Source organism: Vicugna pacos, chromosome 4 (assembly GCF_048564905.1).
Source record: "Vicugna pacos chromosome 4, VicPac4, whole genome shotgun sequence".
NCBI lineage: Eukaryota > Metazoa > Chordata > Mammalia > Artiodactyla > Camelidae > Vicugna > Vicugna pacos.
The window spans coordinates 22,004,494-22,025,946 of record NC_132990.1 but is presented as its reverse complement, the minus strand read 5'-3'; the positions used below and the strand labels follow the sequence as shown (position 1 = coordinate 22,025,946).

Sequence of the window (21,453 nt, the reverse complement as noted above, 5' to 3'; positions counted from 1 at the left end):
CACCTATAAGTTAAGACTCCAGTTATTAAGATTTTATTAGCATGTTATGGAAGATACCAGTTGTCATCTACTTATAATGAACTGAAGAAGGAGAATGTAAATGCCAAAATTATTGAGGTACATAAGATGTGTCTCTATTTGACTTTCAGATATTAAAAAAATACATTCAGTAAACTCATACTGCAGTGAATAGGAAGTGAAAAGTATGGAGAGAGGAATGGACCATCTATTCTTTTGGTGTTTGAAGATGAAAAAAAAAGTCTTCAAACAAACAGATGGCATTTCCAAATCTAGTAAGAACATAAAGAAATAGTAAAAGAACAGACTGGACAGCTGAATTAACCTATATGTTGTTTTTCTTGAGAGAACCAGAATCAGGACAGTTGAGCCTAAACTCTCCTCACAACACAAGCCCTATTAAAGAATGGTGTCAAAGTATTGTTAGGCATAGATAAATAGTCCTGTCATGATTTTTTTAAGAAGGTATACATTGGCCAAAGTAAGTTAGCTGGCCAAGCCCAAAGTCACAGTGGGAGAACAAAACTGTTTCATGGAAAGGCAGGCAATATAGAGGTGGTAAAGAACAGGGGCTGTTTTTGTAATCTACTAGGGATGACCTTCTGTGACAATTTATCAACAATTAGGTTTAATAAACTTAATGGGTTTTCTTTCATCTCTCCACTCCAGATTTAGGCATCCCAATTCAATTAAGTCGCTTAATGACTCTTGGGAAAGATCAGAGGTTGAATGTACATGTCCTTAGAGGCCCAGCAGGTAACCAGAGTGTGCTCTGTAGTCTAATGGTCAGCATCCCACTTCAGCCCAAGTAAATCCCATCCACCTGCTGAGTTAACCTGTCAGGCCAATTTTTCCAGCTCTTGTGATACGATCTTGTCACATTTAGGTCTGATATTTTTAAGTTTATCTGATAATAATTATTCTGTTCCCATTATGATGGAGCTGTAAAGGATGCTCAAATAGACAGATTTAAGGGGTAGATGACAGGGGTTCATTTTCTGGGATTAAGTGTGTTTCCTGATGGATTGGGAGCTTGGAGGAGGCGTGGTGAACCTTCCCAGTAGAGAGCATCATCCCTCAGATGATCTTTTGAAGGTTACAGAAGAAACAGTCAGTGGAGGCAAAGCAGATTGAAAATATGGACAAGCATGAAATATAAACTCCTTCATTCTCAACTGGGAGTGCTTGATGCTGGGGAAACAGCCCTGACCCAGGGAGATACTGAATCTTCCTCAGCTTCTCCCCTGTCTTTTTTCGAGGCGCACAGAAAGTAAGCAGTGCTTGATTTTCCTAATTTCTGATATTGTAGGCTTGATCATTTCCTTTCCATGAAACTTTGATTTGAGCAATAAAGAAAGGCACTGTGTAAAATTTTTTCTACAACTTTCGCTCATTTCTTTAAGATTCCATTAGGTTTCATTGAATAACTTCATTAATGCTACTGCTGCTAACCTTGTATCACCAAGTGGTTTATAATGTGTGCTTTGACTTATTTTTTTAATTAGGAAACAGACTCTACCTACTTGTACTTTATTTTATCACAAGTGAATTAAACAATCTGCCAACTACCTTAAGAAGCTGCTGCTTGTCTCTCCAATTCTGTACCTCTCCCACTAAATACCCTGAAATAATATTTTTAGCAAATGCATTTGTCTGGTTAACCTAGTATTGTGTGTAGTTTAGTGGAAATGATCCTTCTTCAACCTAAGTTATTTAAGCATGTTTTTAAAAATTTGATACTAAAGATCTGTCTCTGAGAGCTCTGGGTTTGTCTTCAGCCCAAAAGGAATTCCAGATGCATAAGATTCTTAAGAATAGTGTGTATATCATCACATGTACCACTGTATTAGGGCTGTGCCAAGATCAAGGTCAAAGGTGTAAACTGCAGATCACTTGAAATGACACTGAATCAGATAGCTGATACTCTTTAAGTGTGGTGTCAACTTTTGCATTGGTGGCTGAAGATTTAAAGATCTTTTATGATTTTTTTTTTTACTTACTGAAATGCCAAACTAACTAAACACCTGACTAATTAATAATATGGATTAATAGATTAATACTATAGGTTATTTAATATATTGAGTATGACTATTTTGTTAAATCCCAACTGTTTAAATGAAAGACTTATTGACTTCATATATATATCCAAATAACTAAAAAAGGCTTACCCATAGAGAATGAAAACATTTTTGAAAGTTAATCAATTTTGAACTGAATTTTTGAGTTGAATAAAAATTTGAGTTGAACAAAATTATTAGACGAATAAGAGAGAAAATCATCACATGATAGAGGTGCCTAAAAAAAGTTAAGATTATGATGTTATTGCAAAGGGATGTGACTGCCAGAATGTTGTCAATATAAACCCAGAAAAATTAAAATAAATAGCCCCAGGGAGTCTTATATCACAGGAATGGGGAAGATCATTAAAACTTGTCATTTTTTTTAAGAATAATGCTAAGGGAAAGTAAGCTAACTCCTCTGATTTTTTAATTGTAAACACAATTTTTCTCCCATAAAAATATTGATACTTAACATGAATATAAGCTTTAGTTAGCAAATAATTTCTACACCGTATAATAAATACCAAAAGAAAATTTTTAGTGTTAAGATTTGACTTCTTAAATATTTTTTCTTTTAAAATCATCTCGTCTCTGTCATAACATCCAATATAAGGTTCACAAGACCTGTTTTAACAGGTCTTAAAAGTTTAAGAACTTTCAGCCCAAGTGAGCCCCAAAGCAAGATTTATCTGTTATTCTTCATCTAATGTTGTATGTTACCAGCCTTGTTTTCCTTGGAAATGTTTGAGGTTTGTTTAAAAGAAAGATACACAAGTTCAGAGTAAGCCTGACTACTCATGTCATTTATATGAGGTGATCTTTTCATCGAGTGAGAAGGGATCCCACATTTGGGGATATACGTTTAAGAGTTTGTGGTTGCCTTCCTTTTACTTTTTGGGTCAAAGCCTAGTCTAAATGTATTACTAGGACTTCTAACATACTAGCTCATTTATCTTAGAGGGATGTTTTGTTCCAAGATCTGATCTTCTTTCAGGAGGAGAATACACTAAAGCCAATGACTGGAATGTTTGGGGCCAATTTATGGCCTGGTTTGTCCCATAAACCTGTTTGTTGGTCTAAAAGATTATTGGAAATGTGTTGAGTGTCCGTAACCTTTACTAGCCATTTTGGGCATCTGTAACTCTTGGCTGTCTTTTTCAGTTTATTTAAAAATTCCTTATTTGGTTGGTTCAATAGCTTTTCTGAAGTTTTTATTTCTCCTCAATTTCTTTTTTTTTAAACTACTTTTTGAGGTATCTTTGTACACCTTAAATACATATTATTTTAAAATGTCAATTTGATGTTTTGATAAATGTATATACATTGTGAAAAGAGCACCATAATTAATGTATCCACCACTTCTGCATAGCATGTATGTATGTGTGTTTGTGTTGAGATTTAGTCTAAGAGCTATGTCCTTAGCAAATTTCAAGTATACAATATGGTATTGTTAACTATCATCACCATACTGTACGTTAGATCTCCAGAACTCTTTTATCTTGCATAACTGAAACTTTGTCCCCTTTGACCAATATCTCCTTGTTTCCGCCTCTCCTCTGCACCTGGCAACCGCCATGCTGTCCTCTGCTTCTATGAGTTTCACTATTTTAGATTCCACATATATGCAAGATCATTCAGTGTTTTTCTTGCTGTGTCTGGCTTATTTCACTCAGCATGATGTCCTTCAGTTTCATCCCTGTTGTCACAAATGGCAGGATTCCCATCTTTGTTAAGACCAAATAATATGCCATTGTATGTATATACCACATTTTGTTTTTCCATTCATTTGTCAAGAGACCATTAAGTTGTTTTCATATATTAGCTATTATGAAAAATGCTACAGTGAACGTTGAGTGCATATATGTCTTTGAGATGCAGATTTCATTTCCTTTGGATACATACCCAGTAGTTAGATCGCTGGATCATATAGCAATTATTTTTCATTTTTTGAGGTCTCTCCATACTGTTTTTCATAATGCCTTTACCAGTTTACATTCCCATCAACAATGCATAAATCTCCCTTTCTCTACATCCTCTCCCACTTATCTTTTGTTGTCAACCATTCTAACATATGTGAGGTGATACGTTATTGTGGTTTTGATTTGCATTTCCCTGATGCTTAAGTGATAGTGAACACTTTTTCTTGTACCTTTTGGCCATTTGCATGTCTGTTTTGAGAAATGTCTATTCAGGTTCTCTGACCATTTTCAATTGGGTTATTTGGGGTTTTCCAATCTTGAGTTATATGAGGTTTTTTTTTTTAAGATATTTTGAAAATTAACCCCTTATCAGACATACGGTTTGGAAATATTTTCTTCCACTATGCAATTTTTCTTCCACTTTTCACTCTGTTGATTGTTTTCCTTGCTGTACAGAAGCTTTTTAGTTTGATGCAACCCTGCTTGTCTAATTTTGCTTTTGTTGCCTAAGCTTTTTCCCAATGTTTTCTTCTAGTAGTTTTATAGTTTAAGGCCTTATATTTAAGTCTTTTATCTATTTTGAGTTAATTTTTGATTTTTAGTGTGAGATAAGGGTACAGTTTTATTATTCTGCAAGTAGCTTTCCAGTTTTCCTAATGCCATTTATTGAAGAGACTGTCCTTTCCCTATTGTGTGTTCTTGGCATCTTGTCAAACATCAGTTGACTATATAAGCACAGGATATTTCTGGGCTCTTTATTACTTTCTGTTGGTCTATATGTCTATTTTTATCCCAGGACCATACTTTATTGATTACTATAACTTCATAATATAATTTAAAATCAGAATGTATGATGCCTCTAGCTTTGTTTTTCTTGTTCATGATTGCTTTGGCTATTAGGATCTTGTGGGCTTCCATATCAATTTTAGGATTTTTTTTCTACTTCTCTGAAAAATGGCACTGGGATTTTGATAGGGATTGCATCAAATCTGCAAATCACGTTGGGTAATAAGAACATTTTAACAATATTAATTCTTCCAATCTATGAATCTCTTTCATTTGTCTTCTTTAATTTCCTCTATATCAATGTTTTATAGTTTATATTGTGTAAGTCTTTCACCTCATTGGTTAATTTTATTCCTAAGTATTTTATTCTTGTTGCTACTGTGAATGAAATTATTTTCTTAATTTCTTTTCAGAGAGTTAGTTGTTAATATACAGAAATGCCACTAATTTTTATATGTTGCTTTTGTATCTGTAACTTTATCAAATTCATTTATTGATTCTAAGAGTTTTGTCGTTGAGTGTTCATGGTTTCCTACGTTTGTGATCATGTCATGTGCAGATAGCATTTAATTTCTTCCTTTCCAACTTGGATTTCTTTCTTTTTCTTGTCTAAGTGTTCTGGCTAGGATTTCTGGTACTATGTTGAATGATTGGGCATCCTTGCTTTGTATTGGATCTTAGAAAACTTTCAGTTTTTTCCTATTGATTATGAAATTAACTGTGGACTTTTCATATATGACCTTTAATGTGTTGATATCAGTTCCTCCTATACCTATTTTATTGAGAGCTTTTTTTTAAAATCCTAAATGGTTGTTGAATTTTGTTAAAGGCTTTTTTCTGCATCTTTTGAGGTGATCATGTGGCTTTTATCCTTCATTATGTTAATGTAGCTTGTCACATTGATTTGCATATTTTGAATCATTCTTGAGTCCCAGGGATAGATTCTATTCGGTTATGGCATATAGTATAATCTTTTTAATATGCTGTTGAATTCAGTTTACTAGGTTTTTATACAAGATTTTTGCATCCATATTTATTTTAGAGTATGGGTCTCAAATTTTCTTTCATTGTAGTGTCTTTTTCTGACTCTGGTATCAGAGTGATACTGGTTTTGAGTCTGGAAGGACTCCCTCTTTTGTTCTTTGGGAGCATTTAAGAAAATTTGGCATTATTTTTTAAATGTTTGGTAGAATTCACCTGTGAAGCCATCTGGTTTTGGACTTTTCTTTGTTGGGAGGTTTCAGATTACTGCTTCAGTCTATTTCTTTGTTATTGGTCTGGACTAGAAAAGGGAGAGCAAACCAAGCCCACAGTTACCAGAGTGAAGAAATAGTAAAGATTAAGGCAGAAGTAAATCAAATAGAGGGTAGGAAAACAATAGGAAAAAATCAGCTAAACTGAGAGTCGGTTTTTGAAAAGATAAAATTGACATTTAGCTAGATTGAGGGGGAAAAAAGAAAATGCAAATAAATAAAATCAGAAATGAAAGAGGAGACATTATAATGGATATCTCAGAAATTATAAGGGTGATAGGGACTATTATGAACAATTATGTGCCAACAAATAGGATAATCTAAAAAATGGATAAATTCTCAGAAACATGACCTCTAAGACTGACTCTCTTCAATTTTAATTCATTCATTTGATAAATATTTATTCAACATCTAGTATGTATTACGCAAGTTGCTAAGTATAATTAAGGGTGTAAAGACCAACAGGCAGGCATTTGCTCTTGGAAATTTATCATAGTATTAAGTTTCTATCACTTATACTGAGTTCCTACTGATTATAGTTGTAAGATATTTTAAGAACTAAGAGAATTCCCTCCAATTCTGTAAATAGATAATACATCAGTAGCAGTGGTTCTTTAACCCCAGCTGTACTTCAGAGTCACTTGGGAAGCTTTATAAAAAATACAAATATCTGGGCTGTACTGAAGAGCAATTAAATTAGAATCCCTGGGGTTCAAGCCATGCTATCTATAATTTTGAAAAAGATCTCCAAGTGGCTTTAATGCATATCGAGCCTTAAAACTGCTGCTCTGTTAGGGGGCATGATAGTGAAATGATGAGGTTTGTCTCCAGCTCTCTGGGGATTTAGTTTGGGGTAATGAAGAAAAGAAGAAATTTTCTGATAGATTTCCTCATTCAAGTTTTTATGAAAAGATTTAATCTGCAGTGTGGGAGGAAAAATGGACACCAGCACGTCAGGACATTAAAGTGGTGATTGCCCCTGCACTCCTGTAACCTTTCTGTGTGGTTTTCCAGTTGTGTAGTAGTACTTAAGATCAGCTTTGCCCAAAGTGGCAAATAAACTGAGCGATTTCTGAAATTTTCTTCTATTCCATAATTAAGACTATAGATATCACCCTTTAAGCCTCTAGGTTGTTAGTGAATAACTCAGCTAATGCCCAGGGACTGGAGTGGTTTATACGAATTCTCCGAAGTCCACTTCCCCTCAGATTCACTGAATTTCATAACCATAGAGTAAGTAGAATTTAACTTTCCACCTTCAATTAAGCATCTATCACTCTATCTTGACCACTGAGTCCTACCCCAAAGCCAAGGGAGAGGTTGGCCTTGCAGCTCTTTGTGATTAGCATAGACAATTATGCCAACATAATGATGTTTAATAATGTTACACATAACATCATTATGATTGCACGTAAATACAATGTAACTTAGCATTCTATACTTATTTTTTCCTGCCTCTAGGTAAAGCATCCATTTCCCAGTGTATGAAATTCTTGTATCGCTCTTAATATCTTTGTCCCTTTGCTCGCACATAAATACGATGTTACACACGTGAATTGCACATAAATACAGTGATTGAGATCCTTTCCAAGTGAGAAATAGTCACCTGTTTGGGAATCTGGCTCTTAAAACAGTGTGTTTTGTTTCCTCTGAGGGAACCTTTATCCTATTTTGTGGATTATCTCTTCTATTTTTTATCAACTTACTAATTTTGAATCTTGGCCCCACTATTTTCTAGCTGTGTGGCACTGGGTTGGTTTCTTAGTTTCTCTTGGGTTAATTTGCTCATCTGTGATGTCAAATGGGCAGTGGCTGGTGCAGAATAGGTGTCCAATAAATATGTATATTGAAAAAATATATAAGGTACCCTTGAACTCCAAAATTGAACACGTGACTCTGAGAGAGAGTACCTTCCTTCTCCACACGTGCGATCAAAACCCATTTTGCTGTTAGATAGGAAGAGGGGTAAAAGCTGTTCTTAATATGGATGGTTTTAAAGAAGAACGTGGTGATTCTCCAGGCGGACATCTGGGTAATATGGGCGGATGGAAGAACTTTTGTCTTCAGCCAAAATAATTCTTAAATTCCCAGCTCCAGGGTTGTATGGGGTGAGGTTGTGAGAGTCCTAGCGTTTCATAATATACATTTTCCTCATGGGGAAGATGGAAAAGTTGGACTTGATGTTGGTAAAACACGTTTGTTTTTGTTCTCATTCTTTGCCTCTTTTGGCTACTGAGCAAATGTAAGATCATTTGCAAACCTGATGGCATGTGTGTATGTATTATAAAGTGCATGTCCTTCCTGCTAGTGGATCTGAAGCCAAAGGCAGCAACCTCCCTGGCCCCCGCCCCTCGCCCTCTTTCTGAGGGAACAAATGCATTGCGGTGACGAATACAACTTGGAATAAATATGTGAAAATAAACAAGTCTGTAGAAAAGAGCCAAAATGTCTTTCCTCTGGTAGCTATTTCATTTCATTTTAAACTTTTCATCTTTGGTTTATGGTAGAAAGATTTTAATTGGGTTTCAGGTTCAAAAATGAGAACAAAAGAGGCCAAAAATTCTTTGTGACCTGAAATTATTATAGCATTCCCTTCTGTTCTACCCCTCCCTCCCTTCCTCTCTCCTTTTCTTCCTTCCTTCTTTCTTTCCTTCCTTCCTTCCATTTTCAGTAAATGCTTGTGGAGTGCTAATAGTATACCAGGCTTTGCTGGGCACTGGAGCTCAGAGACCACACAAATAGACTGCAAAGGGGAAAAGCAAATAAACAAAAATACGAAAGTGAAAAACATCCAGGACTATGTTCTGGCCCCTTTCAACTGCTGGCCACTTTGCTGATTCTGCACCTCTTCTCCTGATGAGCCCTTTGCCTACAATGCCTCTCGTTGCCCCTGCCCACACAACCCTCAGTGTTATTTAAAGTTGCCTCCAGCAGTGGCCCCTAGTCTCACTTTGCTATATTTAAAAGGCATTATGTCTGCACCACTTTGACTCACTTCTACATAGTCCAGCTGGTGTTACAGCCATTTAGAAGACACTGCCCCCCACTAGACTGTCAGCACAATGGGCACAGGTTTTATCTTGCCTTTCTTTCTGTCTTCCTGTTCTGCACAGAGTAGACACCCAGTCGATGTTGGGTGAATTGACTGAATTGACTGTTAGGGCCAGTAGTACTTTGGCAAGCAGGAGTTGGGAGAGAAGGTGGTTTCTTGAATTCCCCTTCCTCCCATCACACTTTTGGGACTCACATGGCCCATACAGGACACCCCTCCTAAGATACCACCTTCCTAGGTTACTTCCTTTCATCAACCTGTCCCTTTGTCTAATTCCTTCCATATTTAGTATCCAGACCACGCCTACTAGTTGTTGACTCTATGTTATACTGATGTGTATTCTGCTCAGACTCAGGTGGATTTTTTTTCCCACTAGATTCTAGCTTTCATAAGATTCGGGGGAGTCCTCATGTTTGTATCTTTCACAATGCTGGGCTTAGTGCTGGTTCAGATTGGATGCTCAATAAGTGCGTGAAGTGACAGTATATCAGAAAGCATTCTCCCAGAGCTTGTGAACCTGCCTGGGGCTCATCTTCCCCATCGGACTGCATGCTTGTACGTTGTCTCATTAGATTATCTGAGCAGTATGCTCGGAGCAGTTTCTGGCTTCGTTAGAAGCTGGGCATGATCACTGTGGTACCCAATGTCATTGTTCTCGCTCTCTTCTGATGACATGAGCACAATCCTCATTTTCAGAGCCCTAGCCCATGTTTGTGAGAACTCGATGCTCTGCTGGGGCAGGCCGGTCTTTGAAGAACTAGCAGAGAGATGTAAAATCATGCTTGTTTGGGGGAAAAAATTGGCACTGATTTTCTAATTTTAAATTTAGAATATACCAAACACTTACGATAGCAAATAAACCAATTTGAAACTCACAGCACACACTTCAAAATTGAGTATGGAATATCCTCACGTGGGTCCAAATTTGAATGTAACAGTTCTGCAGCCTCTTAACTGTGGCTCAAAAATCTGTACAAGTACAGCAATACTTTCCTTATTTCACTGTGGTCGAAAGATCACACGACCATAGAAGATGTCATCTTCTAATGTTTTCCCAAAACCGACGCAATTTCCCTTTGTACTGAATTTGATAAAACATTAAGTTTTAGCAACTCTCTCTATATACATAAATCAGAGTCTCCAAGCTGGCATAGCATTCAGAATGTTTTTAGAATGAGAGATTAGTATCGAGCAGAAGTGTTGAATTGTAAAATTAAGGTTACAAAAATACGTCACCTCTGCCAAGGAAACACTTTTACTTGGAGGACTCAATTTACGGTGCCGTTTTTCAGTGTGAGATTCCGCTACCCCCTCTTCTGTTTAAAATGGCTTTAAAAATGCAGCTTTCAAGCCGGCTTTTCTTTGAGTTCCTCATGCCATGTTAGAACCTCAGCAGCTTGAGAAGAGCTGGTGACACCAGGGCTGTGTCTGTTTCCAGCCACCTCACCTACTGATGGATGACGCCTGGCTGCGTGCCCCCTTGTTGTTTGTTGTATTACTACAACAGAAAGCATTTTCAAAAGCTGCATTTGTCAAGTTGTCATAACAGTTTGGCTTGCATATCTATCTAGCCAGGAAAAAAAATAAATCTCTCCCTTAGCACTAATCTTTTGGAGCCACATGATACATCACATGCAGAAGAGGCAGTGCAAAACGAATGGGGCTCTTACGTGGGATTCAGGGACCTTTCAACTAAATGCTTAAGAGGGGAGAGTTTTTTTTATGTTTGCGTTTGTAAGTCTTGTGGTACCAAAGACCTCTGTCTCCAAGTTTCAAAAGTACTTTTCCACTGGAGGTTGTGTGTGTTGGGGATGCATTATTCCTAGAATTCTGGTGGTGCTTTCTAAAGAAAGGTGGGGGAAAAAACAAACTGGGGTTTGCCAGGAAGAAGGTTAACGACACCCTTCAATGTTTAAGATCAGTTTTTCATAGGCAAATGTTACCAGATTAAACATTATTTGTTATGGAGAATCTTTTGTAAGCAAATTTCTTATTTTGAGATTGGTGGTTGTCTGGAAGCACATGGCTGTTGGTGGGGGAGGGGCATGGTTAGAAGGATTCATGTTCAGAGTCAATATACATTCGTTAAATGTTTGTTAAAAATACTTCAAATCTTCATGTTAATAAATTACTCACTAGGGATACATACTAGAACATCTCCAATCATTTAGTTTTCGTATATAATGAATATACAATATAAGCATAGTTATCTGTAGATTCTTTTTTGTTGAGATATAATTGACATATAATAACACTGTAAGTTTAAGGTGTACAATGAGTTGATTTGATCCATTCATATATTGCAGTATAATTATCACTTTTTAGCATTAGCTAATGCCTCTATGATGTCACATAATTATCATTTCTTTTTTGTGGTAGGAACAATTAAGATCTAGTCTCTCAGCAACTTTGAATTTTATAATACTATCTCGTTTATAGTCACTGTGCTGTAAGTTAGGCCTCCAGGACTTACCTACTGGTTGCAAGTTCGTATCCTTAAACGTCATCTCCATAATTCCCCCACCTCCGAGCCCCTGATGACCACCATTCTACTCTTTGCTTTTATGTAGATACTTTTTGAAGAAGGAACAGTACTGAATTGACTTCTCCTTTTGAGACCAAGTGCTACATAAATAAGTTTCCACATGAACAAAGCTCATCTTAATTCTCCTGAAAGACACTCTAAATTAGAATTAAGTAATAACTGTTTGAAACATGGAGTAAAACCAAGAGCATTAAAGAATGACTTCTTTTAGCACAAAAGAGAGACAGAGAGAGCTAAGGGAAAAATGAAAACTTGGGACTTAGGAGACCCACAGGAGTGGCATGTCTACTGGCTCCTTTTCTCACCCATACAAGGCAACACCACTACTAACCATCTGTGGTGCCCAGTCTCTGGCTCTGGCCCCTAGGTTTTGAGCATCCAGTCTGATCAGTGGATTAGGATAGTGAGCATAGCTTTACACACAGTGTCCGGAGGTTCATATAGCTTCCTTTCTAATGGCTAAGTTCATTGGCATCAAGTGTTTCCTGAAAGAAACTCTAGGTTAATGTGTCTATGGAATGTGAAAAGCAACCAAACAGTGCATGTCCACTTCACCCTCTTGGGTGGTCTCAGAATTTGTTGTTCCTCTTGAGGTCTTTGTAAAATGCCCCAGAAGTGTACAAGTATTTTATCTGGCTCTTTGGGGATACCCTCCTGCTCTACGTCTCCTGTGAGTCCTGAGATGCTCAGCTGAAGGGAGAGAGGGAGGGAGACAGGGCTCCAGTACTCCATGAAGTCCTGGCTGGGGCTCTCTTTCTGCTTGTCTTGTCCAATTCATGGTCACCTTAGGAGCCACACTCTAAGGACCCTAGAGTCCTTCTGGCTTAAATTGCTGACGTGGTTTTATGTCTGATCTCTTGTAAAGAGTTCTTAGTTTGATTTTGGGTGATTAAAAAAGAGGAGTATGAGCAGATGTACTGTCTTCTTTCAGAATTCTTTGCCCATATGTCCATATTTAAAAAGCAGGAGATGTTGAGAGAAATACAGTAACCTGTTCTTTTTTATTAGTATTCTTTGGCTTTTGGAAATCAGAGGCAAAGCTTCATGAGCCCAGTGTAAGTGCAATTGCCCTTCAAAATTCTGGCGTTTTAAATACACAGTTACCAGATTTTCTTGAAATGGTTGACTCACACCAAGAATAAAGTCTGGTTATGTCATCAGAAGGATCTGTTTGTTTAGAGAAGGGATGAGAATTTTTAATTTAAATTGATGTATTTGACCAGATTTTTATTCCTGATGAGAGATAAATTGAATATACTCTCCCCTTCTAAAGACTTCTATAAGCCGGGGGTAGGGGGAGGGTGGGAAGCCAACAAATGGCTAAAGCCTGGAAAGAGGGCTTTTAATTTTCTAGGGAAACTCATCTCTTCTAAGGTTGTTACATTATGGTAATTGAAACTAAGGTAACATCAGGAATTTAAGATTGGAAGAGTTTGGATGGTTTGTTCTGTGTTAATTGGATACCAATAGAGTATGCTTTAAGCCTATACTAATCTCATTATAAGTGAGTTAAAGTCTAAATAATTCACAAATAGCTTGTGACCAAGGTGTTTTCCTTTTTTTGAGAGAAGGAACTAAATCAAAATTACTAAGTGACTGGGTACACATAAAATGCTGATATAAATAAGGAACTTCCTGTGCACATTTGTTTTGAAATGTATTTTTATTTATGTTTTGTTCTTTACTGCTTGAACTAGTTTCTGATTCATTAACTGGTATGGTACTTAACTCTAAATACAATTGGGTGACCGTTTCACAGTTTGCACTGAGCAGATGCGTTTACTTAAATCCTCTGTTGTCACTGGTCTGTACACTTTCTTGGAAACCATTTTGGACTGAAATTTCTAATATTTGTTTTCATTTCCAGAGGTGAATTTTAGTTTGTTGAAATGTGGAGAAAATCCTTCAGCTGTTTTATATTAACAAACTAGCTTTTTAAAAAGAATTTTTTTAAATGAGAAGAAAATATTTTTTGCTGCTAAATTCTCATATGAGGCTTTTGTGCCCAGATAAATGCTTTGGAAGAAGCAGTTCATGCTTGTCAAGAATTAAAATCCTTGTGGTAGAATAGTCCCTGTATTACTTAAATAAAATTCGCATTCAGATTTTATGAACTGGGATGTTTGAAAAATAAAAGCTTCTCTGCACTGAAGCGCCTTCGTATTACATTTTACTGACGAGCATGGTTCTCTTGGACATGTTCCAAATGTATAATGTGTGTCTAGGTGTCATTTACTTACTAGAAGTGGATTTACCAGAACTGAGAAACAAGTGATATATTGATGTAGAAAGTAAGGGGCAGTTAACCTCCCGGGCCAACTCCTTGCTAAGTCTCCCAGATTTAACCTAGTATTATATACATCTCAAGAACATCTTGTTCCTTTATTATTATTATTGTCTTATATGCTTTGGAGTTAGACAAACCTGGGCCCCAATCCCTGGTTCTCTCTTTTCTGTATAGTATATGGCTTTAAGTCTCCTACTCTTTGTCAGTCTCAGTTTTCTCATCTGTTAAGTGGGAATAACAAAACTTGCGGTTGCTGGATGGTTAGAGATAATGGGCACAGAATACCTAATCCTGGACCGGATACCTGCAGCAGGCACTCTATGTATAATAGAGACTCGTATTGATATTATTATTCACAATTTGATCATGTCTTTCAATAATAAAGACTTTTCCAAACTTAAGCATTACCACTTTAATATCATATTACAGTCAAGTTAAATAAGCTCTTGCTCAAAAAGTAATACAATATAATAAAGGGAAGACTTAATTCAGTAGCATAACTAAATTATTTGCAAATCAGTTTTAGGGGTTAGACAATTACAGGGTATTCTTTGGAAATGGTGGCAAGTGTTTTTTTTCCCCCTTTGCTATGTTTTGTGCTTGTTTTTGTTTTGTTTTTGCTAAATAAGAAGCATTTTAAGTCAGTCTTTTACATTATGTGCTTACATCTCCTATTATGCAAGGATGCTTTTTTATTATTGAAATGTAATTGAGTTACAATACTGTGTTTAGCAAAGTGATTCAGATATATACATACACACACACACATACATGTTCTTCTGATTCTTTCTCATAGGTTATTACAAGATACTGAATATAGTTCCCTGTGCTACATAGTAAATCCTTGTTTTTTTTTAATTTATTGTGTATGTATAGTAATGTATATCTGTTAATCCCGAACTCCTAATTTATCTGTTCTCTATGCCTTTCCCCTTTGGTAACCATTAGGTTTGTTTTCTATTTCTGTGAGTCTGTTTATATTTTGTAAAAAAGTTCATTTATAGTATTTTTTAGATTCTACATATAAGTAATACCATATGATATGTCTTTCTCTGTCTGACTTACTTCACTTAGTATGATAATCTCTAGGTCCATGTCAGGGATGCTTTTAAAACATGCGTAGGTATTCATAGTTTAAAATATCTGGGAAAAGGCTTATTTAAATTATTGAAGTAGGTATTTTTCTGCCTTTTTCTGTTTCGTATGTTTAGGAAGCATTATCTCTGTAATAACCTCAGGGGCTTTAGTTAGAGCCTCTGTAAACTATCTCAGTTGGTGACCATAATGTCATGCACTGCCATGTTGATACCCATTTGACTGATGAGGAAGCAAAAACCCTGGGAGGATGTGAGGTTCATGCAAAGAGAGGAGCAAAGTCTAGACCCAGATGACCAGACACATCTTAACTCAGATGTGTTTCCATTATCCCTTCCAGGGAGATAAGGTTAGGAAAAGAAAATAAAAGGAAGGTGAAAAACCTTAGTGTTTGAAGGTCTTTATGATTAATACAAGAGATTTTTTTAAAAAACAATAATCATCATTGTATCTCCCTTGGCTTAAAACCTTCAGTGGTTCCCCTCTGCCTATTGCAAAATTCACAATTAGAAGGTTTTTTCATCTCCTGCAATTCCCCACATAAACCCAAACAACAGAACTGCTTGAAAATGTGCTAACACACTGTGTATTTTCATTCCTCTACATCTTTGTCTACAGTTTCTTCTCCACATAACTGTAACTCTCTTTTGATATCTATTATACTTGTACATCTATTACACACAATTTATTTGTTAGATGTCTGCATAATGCTTACAATATGTGAGCACTGTTCAAAGTACTTCACAAATATTAACTCAGTTATGCCTCATAATAATCCCAGGAGATATGTGATATTATCCCATTTTACAGATGACAAAACTGAGGTATAACATCTCAGGAATAGGGTCAGGATTCCAGAAAAAAGATTCTGGCTTCAAAATGAGTACTCTTAACCACTATACCCTATCACATATACACTAGGAGATTCAAAACTGAAAACCATCTCAGTCAGCCAACACTGATGTCTAGGTGGCTTGTTACCAAAGCCCTCCAGGTCACAGAATTAATTACTTTGTAAATTTACCATCAACTGGAGGCTAGCTCTCATCTTTTTAAACTCAGAAACCTGAAGTTTTCAGCGTTCACACCAAGAACCTAGCTTCTCTTGGAAGTGGACTCACAATGACGAGATTAATATTTCAAATTAGAATGCCAGTTATTAATTTACAGTGAGAAATAGAACTGTCCATAGCATGGGCCAGAATACCCGTGTCAGCATGGCAAGCACAGTCTGCCCCTTAGCAGGCATGAAAACAGAGCACTCTTGGCAAGTTGCTTGATCATCATGGCATTGGAATGAGGGTCCTCCTGGGAGGAACAGAAAATTCATTGGCATCAGCTCAGTTAGTGCGAGTGTTCTCTCTGGTGATGGCAGCAGCCTAGTCGATGGGACCAGAAGGACTTGAAGTTCATTGGCCCTCAGCCTGGGACTTTGCTGGGCTGGGCACTCACAACCTAGTATTTCTTTCATTCTCTTTTTTTCCCTGTGATTTTAATGCCTGGCTAGCCCTTTCTTTCCTTTGACACATTCTGTTGTTTAATGAATATTAATATTGTCAGTCTGTTTATAGTCAAGTCTTCAAGCCTGGGACCTATCTCCTAAGATAGCCTTTGTGTAATTGTATTTTCAGATGACAGTTTTTTTTGATAATAGTCTTAAGACCTAGCACAATATCTAGCATTTCTTACACTGAATTATAATTATGTGAGTAATTTTCTGAATAGTGAAGATGAAATCATATCCATTCTTCTTTGTATTCTCAGAAGTAGATGTATTGCCCGGCACGTAATAGGAGCTCAATGCATGTGTGTTGAGCAAACAATGAATTAGGAGGCAGTAAACGTCATGGTTATGAGTATAAGCTCTGAAGCCAAAGGGCCCGGTTGCAAATCTCAGCTCTACTCCTTAATAGTTGTGTAATTTTGGCAAGTGACTTAACCTCCCTCAGCTTCAGTTTTCTCGTCTGTAAAGCGGGTGTAATGATAGTACCCTGTCTCCCAGAGTTCTTGAGAAGAGCATATAAATTAATACACACAACACACTTAGAAATGTACCTGGAATTCCATAACTATTAGTAGTATAATCATTCTCTCAGAATTTCCTATTATATTTCACTTGTCTTTTTTTAAGTGTGAGTTATTTTTAAAAGAGCAGAGTACCACTGTTAAGTGTCATCATTGAATGGTTAATCAAAAATTAATGGTTTTGTTCAGAAGAGTTGACTAAAATGGAAACTCCCATGTATTACTGGTGGGCGTACACAGTGGTACAACCTTTATGGAATGCAATTTGGCAGTGTTTATCAAGAGCCTTATAAAAATTGATCCCCTTTAGTGCAGTAATTCCCCTTCTAAAAGCTTATCTCTCTTGAAGACATAGTCAGAAACTTGGATAAAATATATGCATGGATGTTGTTTATTGCACTATCATTTATAAAATCCCAAATTGGAGATTACTTACATGACAAGAAATGAAGGAATGATTTTACAAATCGTATCATTTGATGGAATAGTATGTAGCTCTCAAAATGATGTCTTTAAAGTTATTCAGAAGTGTGGGAAAATAGCACCAAAGGATTTTAAGTGGAAAAAACAAGCTATAAAGTGAAAAAATTACATGTATAAATGATGTTATTTCCTCCACACTGGAAAGAAATTGATAAATCAAAATAATAGTGATTATCTTTAGATGAGACAACTATGGGAGATTTTTTTCCTTTTGTGTCATATTTTTTTCTAAAACCTCTACAATAAGCTTGTATTTTAGAAATGAAAATAAATCTTTAAGAATTACGACTCTTCATATCCTTAAATGTGTAATTTTAAAAGACATGTAGAATATTAAGTCCAATTTTTATCATATTCAAGATCTAAGGTCTATTAGTGAAATCTATCTTTAGTTTTTGTACTAGAAGCAATTGAGAGAATTCATTTAATGTTAATATTTTTCAGAAAATCTTGCATTAAAATTTATTTGATTAAATAAGAATTCACTATAAACACTTATTCTGACAACTTCTGAAACAAAATGACTGCTTAGTTTCAGCCCTCATGGAGAAATCAATTTACATATGCAACTTCAAGTGTACTCAACTTACCATTTGATAGTAACTCCTCTAAGAGCATACTGAGAAAGAGAGGCTCTGATAGTAGGATTAAGAGGAAATTGTTTTTATAGGAAAACAGCTCAAATTTGGGGGCTTTCATAGGTAGTAATGAGTTCTGTTTGTTTGTTTTTTTTCTGTTTGTGACCTAGGAGCTGTGAGGGAAGAAATATTCGATATAGAACGTGCAGTAATGTGGTAAGTGTTGAAGTTCTGTGATTGTGATAATGTATTTTTAAGCATTGAGTGGTAGTAACCAGTTTTATGTATCCTGAGCAGAAATCAACCAGTTAGTACTTCACCAAGGGTTATTTATTTCACAGTATATGGATTATGCAAGTCAAAAAAGAGGTATTTTTAATGTTTCTCAATACAAACATTTAATCATTTGAAACTAACTAGACCATCTCAAAAAAAGGATTCTCTGTATTTCACTCTGCTTTCTGACTTCACATCTAGGTCCCCTGAGAACAAGTAAGAGAAGTGATAAAAGGTAAACCACTTGGATATCATGAAGTAAATATCAGTTAATCAGACTCAGATTTGACAAATTCATTTGTTCAACAAATAATATTCAGTGCCAGCTGTGTGTGAAGCACTGCACTACTGCAAGATTAAATAGCATGTGGTCACTGTCTTAAAACATCTGTGTTACAGTAAGGGAAGTAGAATGAGAAGACAGACGTGCACATAACCACATTCTAGGGCAAAATATGACATGTTCTAAGAAAGGGATGATGTTCTTGTGGGTTAAAAGCAGAGAGAAATCTGAAGGGTCTTCAAAAAAGAGGTGATTTGAGAGAGAGCTAAGGAGGCTAGGAGGGCTGTGACTGGCCCAGGTTAGGTTGGAGGAGGTGACAGCCAGTCCAGGAGAGGAGACGTGAAGGGAAACTTTGGAGATGGAAACGTGGAAGGTGTGTTCTGGACACTAATTTGAGGGGGATTGTACTTCTCAGTATGGAACAGAAGAATTGAAAGATATTTTGAGGTTGAACAGATTTGAATGTGAGGCTTTCAAGTTTAGACTCGTCCATCGCACAATGGAGGCTCACTGGAGGTTGTGGAGTGAATGTATGATATTGCAGAGTCCAACTGGAAACTTAATTCTGTGGTGATGCGAGGGATGCACTGGAAAGGGAAACATACCAGGAGTAGGAAGTAATGAGGGCTTAATCCAGGAGGAAATAGATAAAAGACAGATCAAAATGAAAGTCTCTCTGCAAGACTTAACAAGCTATTCAAATTAGAGACATTACAGTGATGAGGTGTGAATAAAGGAAGCAGAAACATAGACATATTTAGAATTCTGGTACTTGCTGATCCCTCTGTTAGAGCAGCTTTCTTTGGTATCTACATGAAGAGCATCTTTCTTATTCGGGCCTCAGCTCAAATACCATCTCCTCAAAGAGGTTTCCTTGACCACTTTATCTAATATGATTGTCCCACTGCCCAACTCCATCCCTTACAATAGCCAATCAATCACATTTTACTTTTTTTTTTAGTACTTATATCTACCAAAATTTATCCTGTTTGATTAATTATTTGTTTTCTGTTTCCCAACTCTAGAATGTAAACTCCAGGAGGCTGGAAGCCTCATTTACCTTGTCCACTTCTTTATCCCTTTATCCCCAGTGCCTAGAACTGCTGACTTACTTATATTAAGCATACAGTAGGTATTTGTTAAATGCAGAATGAGTACCAGTCCTCTGGAAGAATGGTGAATGTTATTATCGAAAGTACAAACAATGGGGGGAGGATATAGGTCAGGGGCAGAGTAAATTAGGTAGGTAAACTGAATTATCCACCCCCACCCCCGCCAAAAAGAAACCAAAAACAAAAATAAAAATTTTAAAAAGTAGTACAAACATTGAGAGGAGCTTTAGGAGGGGAAAATAGTCATTTTTATTGAGAGGCACTGTTGAGTTTAACTTACGAGCTGGACTTGTAGGTGTTATATTCAACTAAGCTGTGGGGGTTTGGATCTTTGAAAAAAGAGATCATGGCTCAAGTGATAGAAGCATAAATTAAGAAATACAGAATTTAAAGATCTGGTAGCAGTTTTTAGGTAGAGCAAATAGAATGATGAGAGGAGGGACCCTTGGGACTTGGGTGCACAGCTGTATTCAGAAAGGAAAAGGACATGGTGAAAAAGAAGCCATACGAAGCACCACAGAAGAGGTAGCTGAAGAAGTAAAAGAGAAGTCTTGGAGATGCACTGTATGATAAATGCTGCCAAGAGGTTGAAGTCTGAAGAAAAGGCCAGTGGGAGAGCAGTTTCTCCCATATGTTAGGAATGAAATCAAGATCACAGTGTGTAAAGCATATTAATGAGAAAATGGGTAGAAGCTTTTCACAAGTGTTGACAGAGACACTTCATCATTTGTAGAGTTACAGAAGGGTGGGAAGGCTTTTTTTGTTTGTTTGGTTTGGTTTAGTTTGTTTGTTTGTTTAGAGATCCCTAGGAGATGAGTTGATCTGGAAGGAGAGGTTGATAAAATGTGCAGATAAGGGTAGACTGGATGCCACACATCCTAAAGCAGACACTAGGTGACAAGAGAAGGAATCGTGAGCAGAGAAAAGGACATACTTTCTATTCTTAAATAACAGAAACGAACAAACTGAGAAAGATGGGGTGGGGATATGAGAAAGCTTTCGAAGAAGAGAAAAGTTGAGGCTGCCTTTGATGGACAGGCTCACACTTCTCTGTGGAGAAGTTTTCTCAGTCCTCTTCTGCTGTCGTGAAGGAGGGAAGTCGGACCTGGGAAAGTCAGCGTGAAGGCCTGGCACAGCCACTGGGGAAATTGAGTGGAAGCCAGCAAAGCAAAAGAAAAGAATTGTTGGCAGCACAGAGGGCTCCACTGAGGCTAGAGAGTATGTTCTTATAGAGAACATGTTCAGGAAGGTGTTAGGACGTAAGTCTGGCATGCACTGAAGCAGGCCTAGGAAAAATGGACAATGGAGGTGACCCATGGCCAGAATACAGATGAGATGGGAAAGATGAAAATGAATGAACAGGGTATGTATTTTAAATGCCGGACCAGGGAGAGCATAAGGAACTCTTATGCTCAAAGAATGCTTGATAATTGGGAGTGGAAGTAATTGTTCAGTAGAAAATATTGCCTAGTCTGTTTCTCCCTTTCCATTTAGAACACTGCGCACCACATAACACATCCATGTCCTTATCTTCTTCACCACACGTGCACCCTTCACTCAACTGTCACTTGATATAAAAAGATCAAATAGCTGTAGTAGTTTTTTTCCCTTAATTTAAAAAAAAATGGTTTTGACTAAGTTTGTTTTAGTAATAGTATGAAACAAAAATTTTGATGTAAAT

General features: G+C 36.7%; 1 protein-coding gene across 4 annotated transcripts in view; it reads left to right on the top strand.

The window, feature by feature from the left end:
• ADAMTSL1 (ADAMTS like 1) overlaps positions 1–21,453 on the top strand; it is an 827,290-nt gene that overhangs the window by 486,896 nt on the left and 318,941 nt on the right. For all 4 annotated transcript variants that reach the window (XM_072959360.1, XM_072959358.1, XM_072959359.1 and 1 more), the window contains one exon: positions 18,272–18,317. Coding sequence is in view for 3 of the 4 variants with exons in the window: in XM_072959358.1 (XP_072815459.1) it covers positions 18,272–18,317 (46 nt within the window). In the remaining variant the exon portion in view is untranslated. The remainder of the gene's footprint in view (positions 1–18,271; positions 18,318–21,453) is intronic.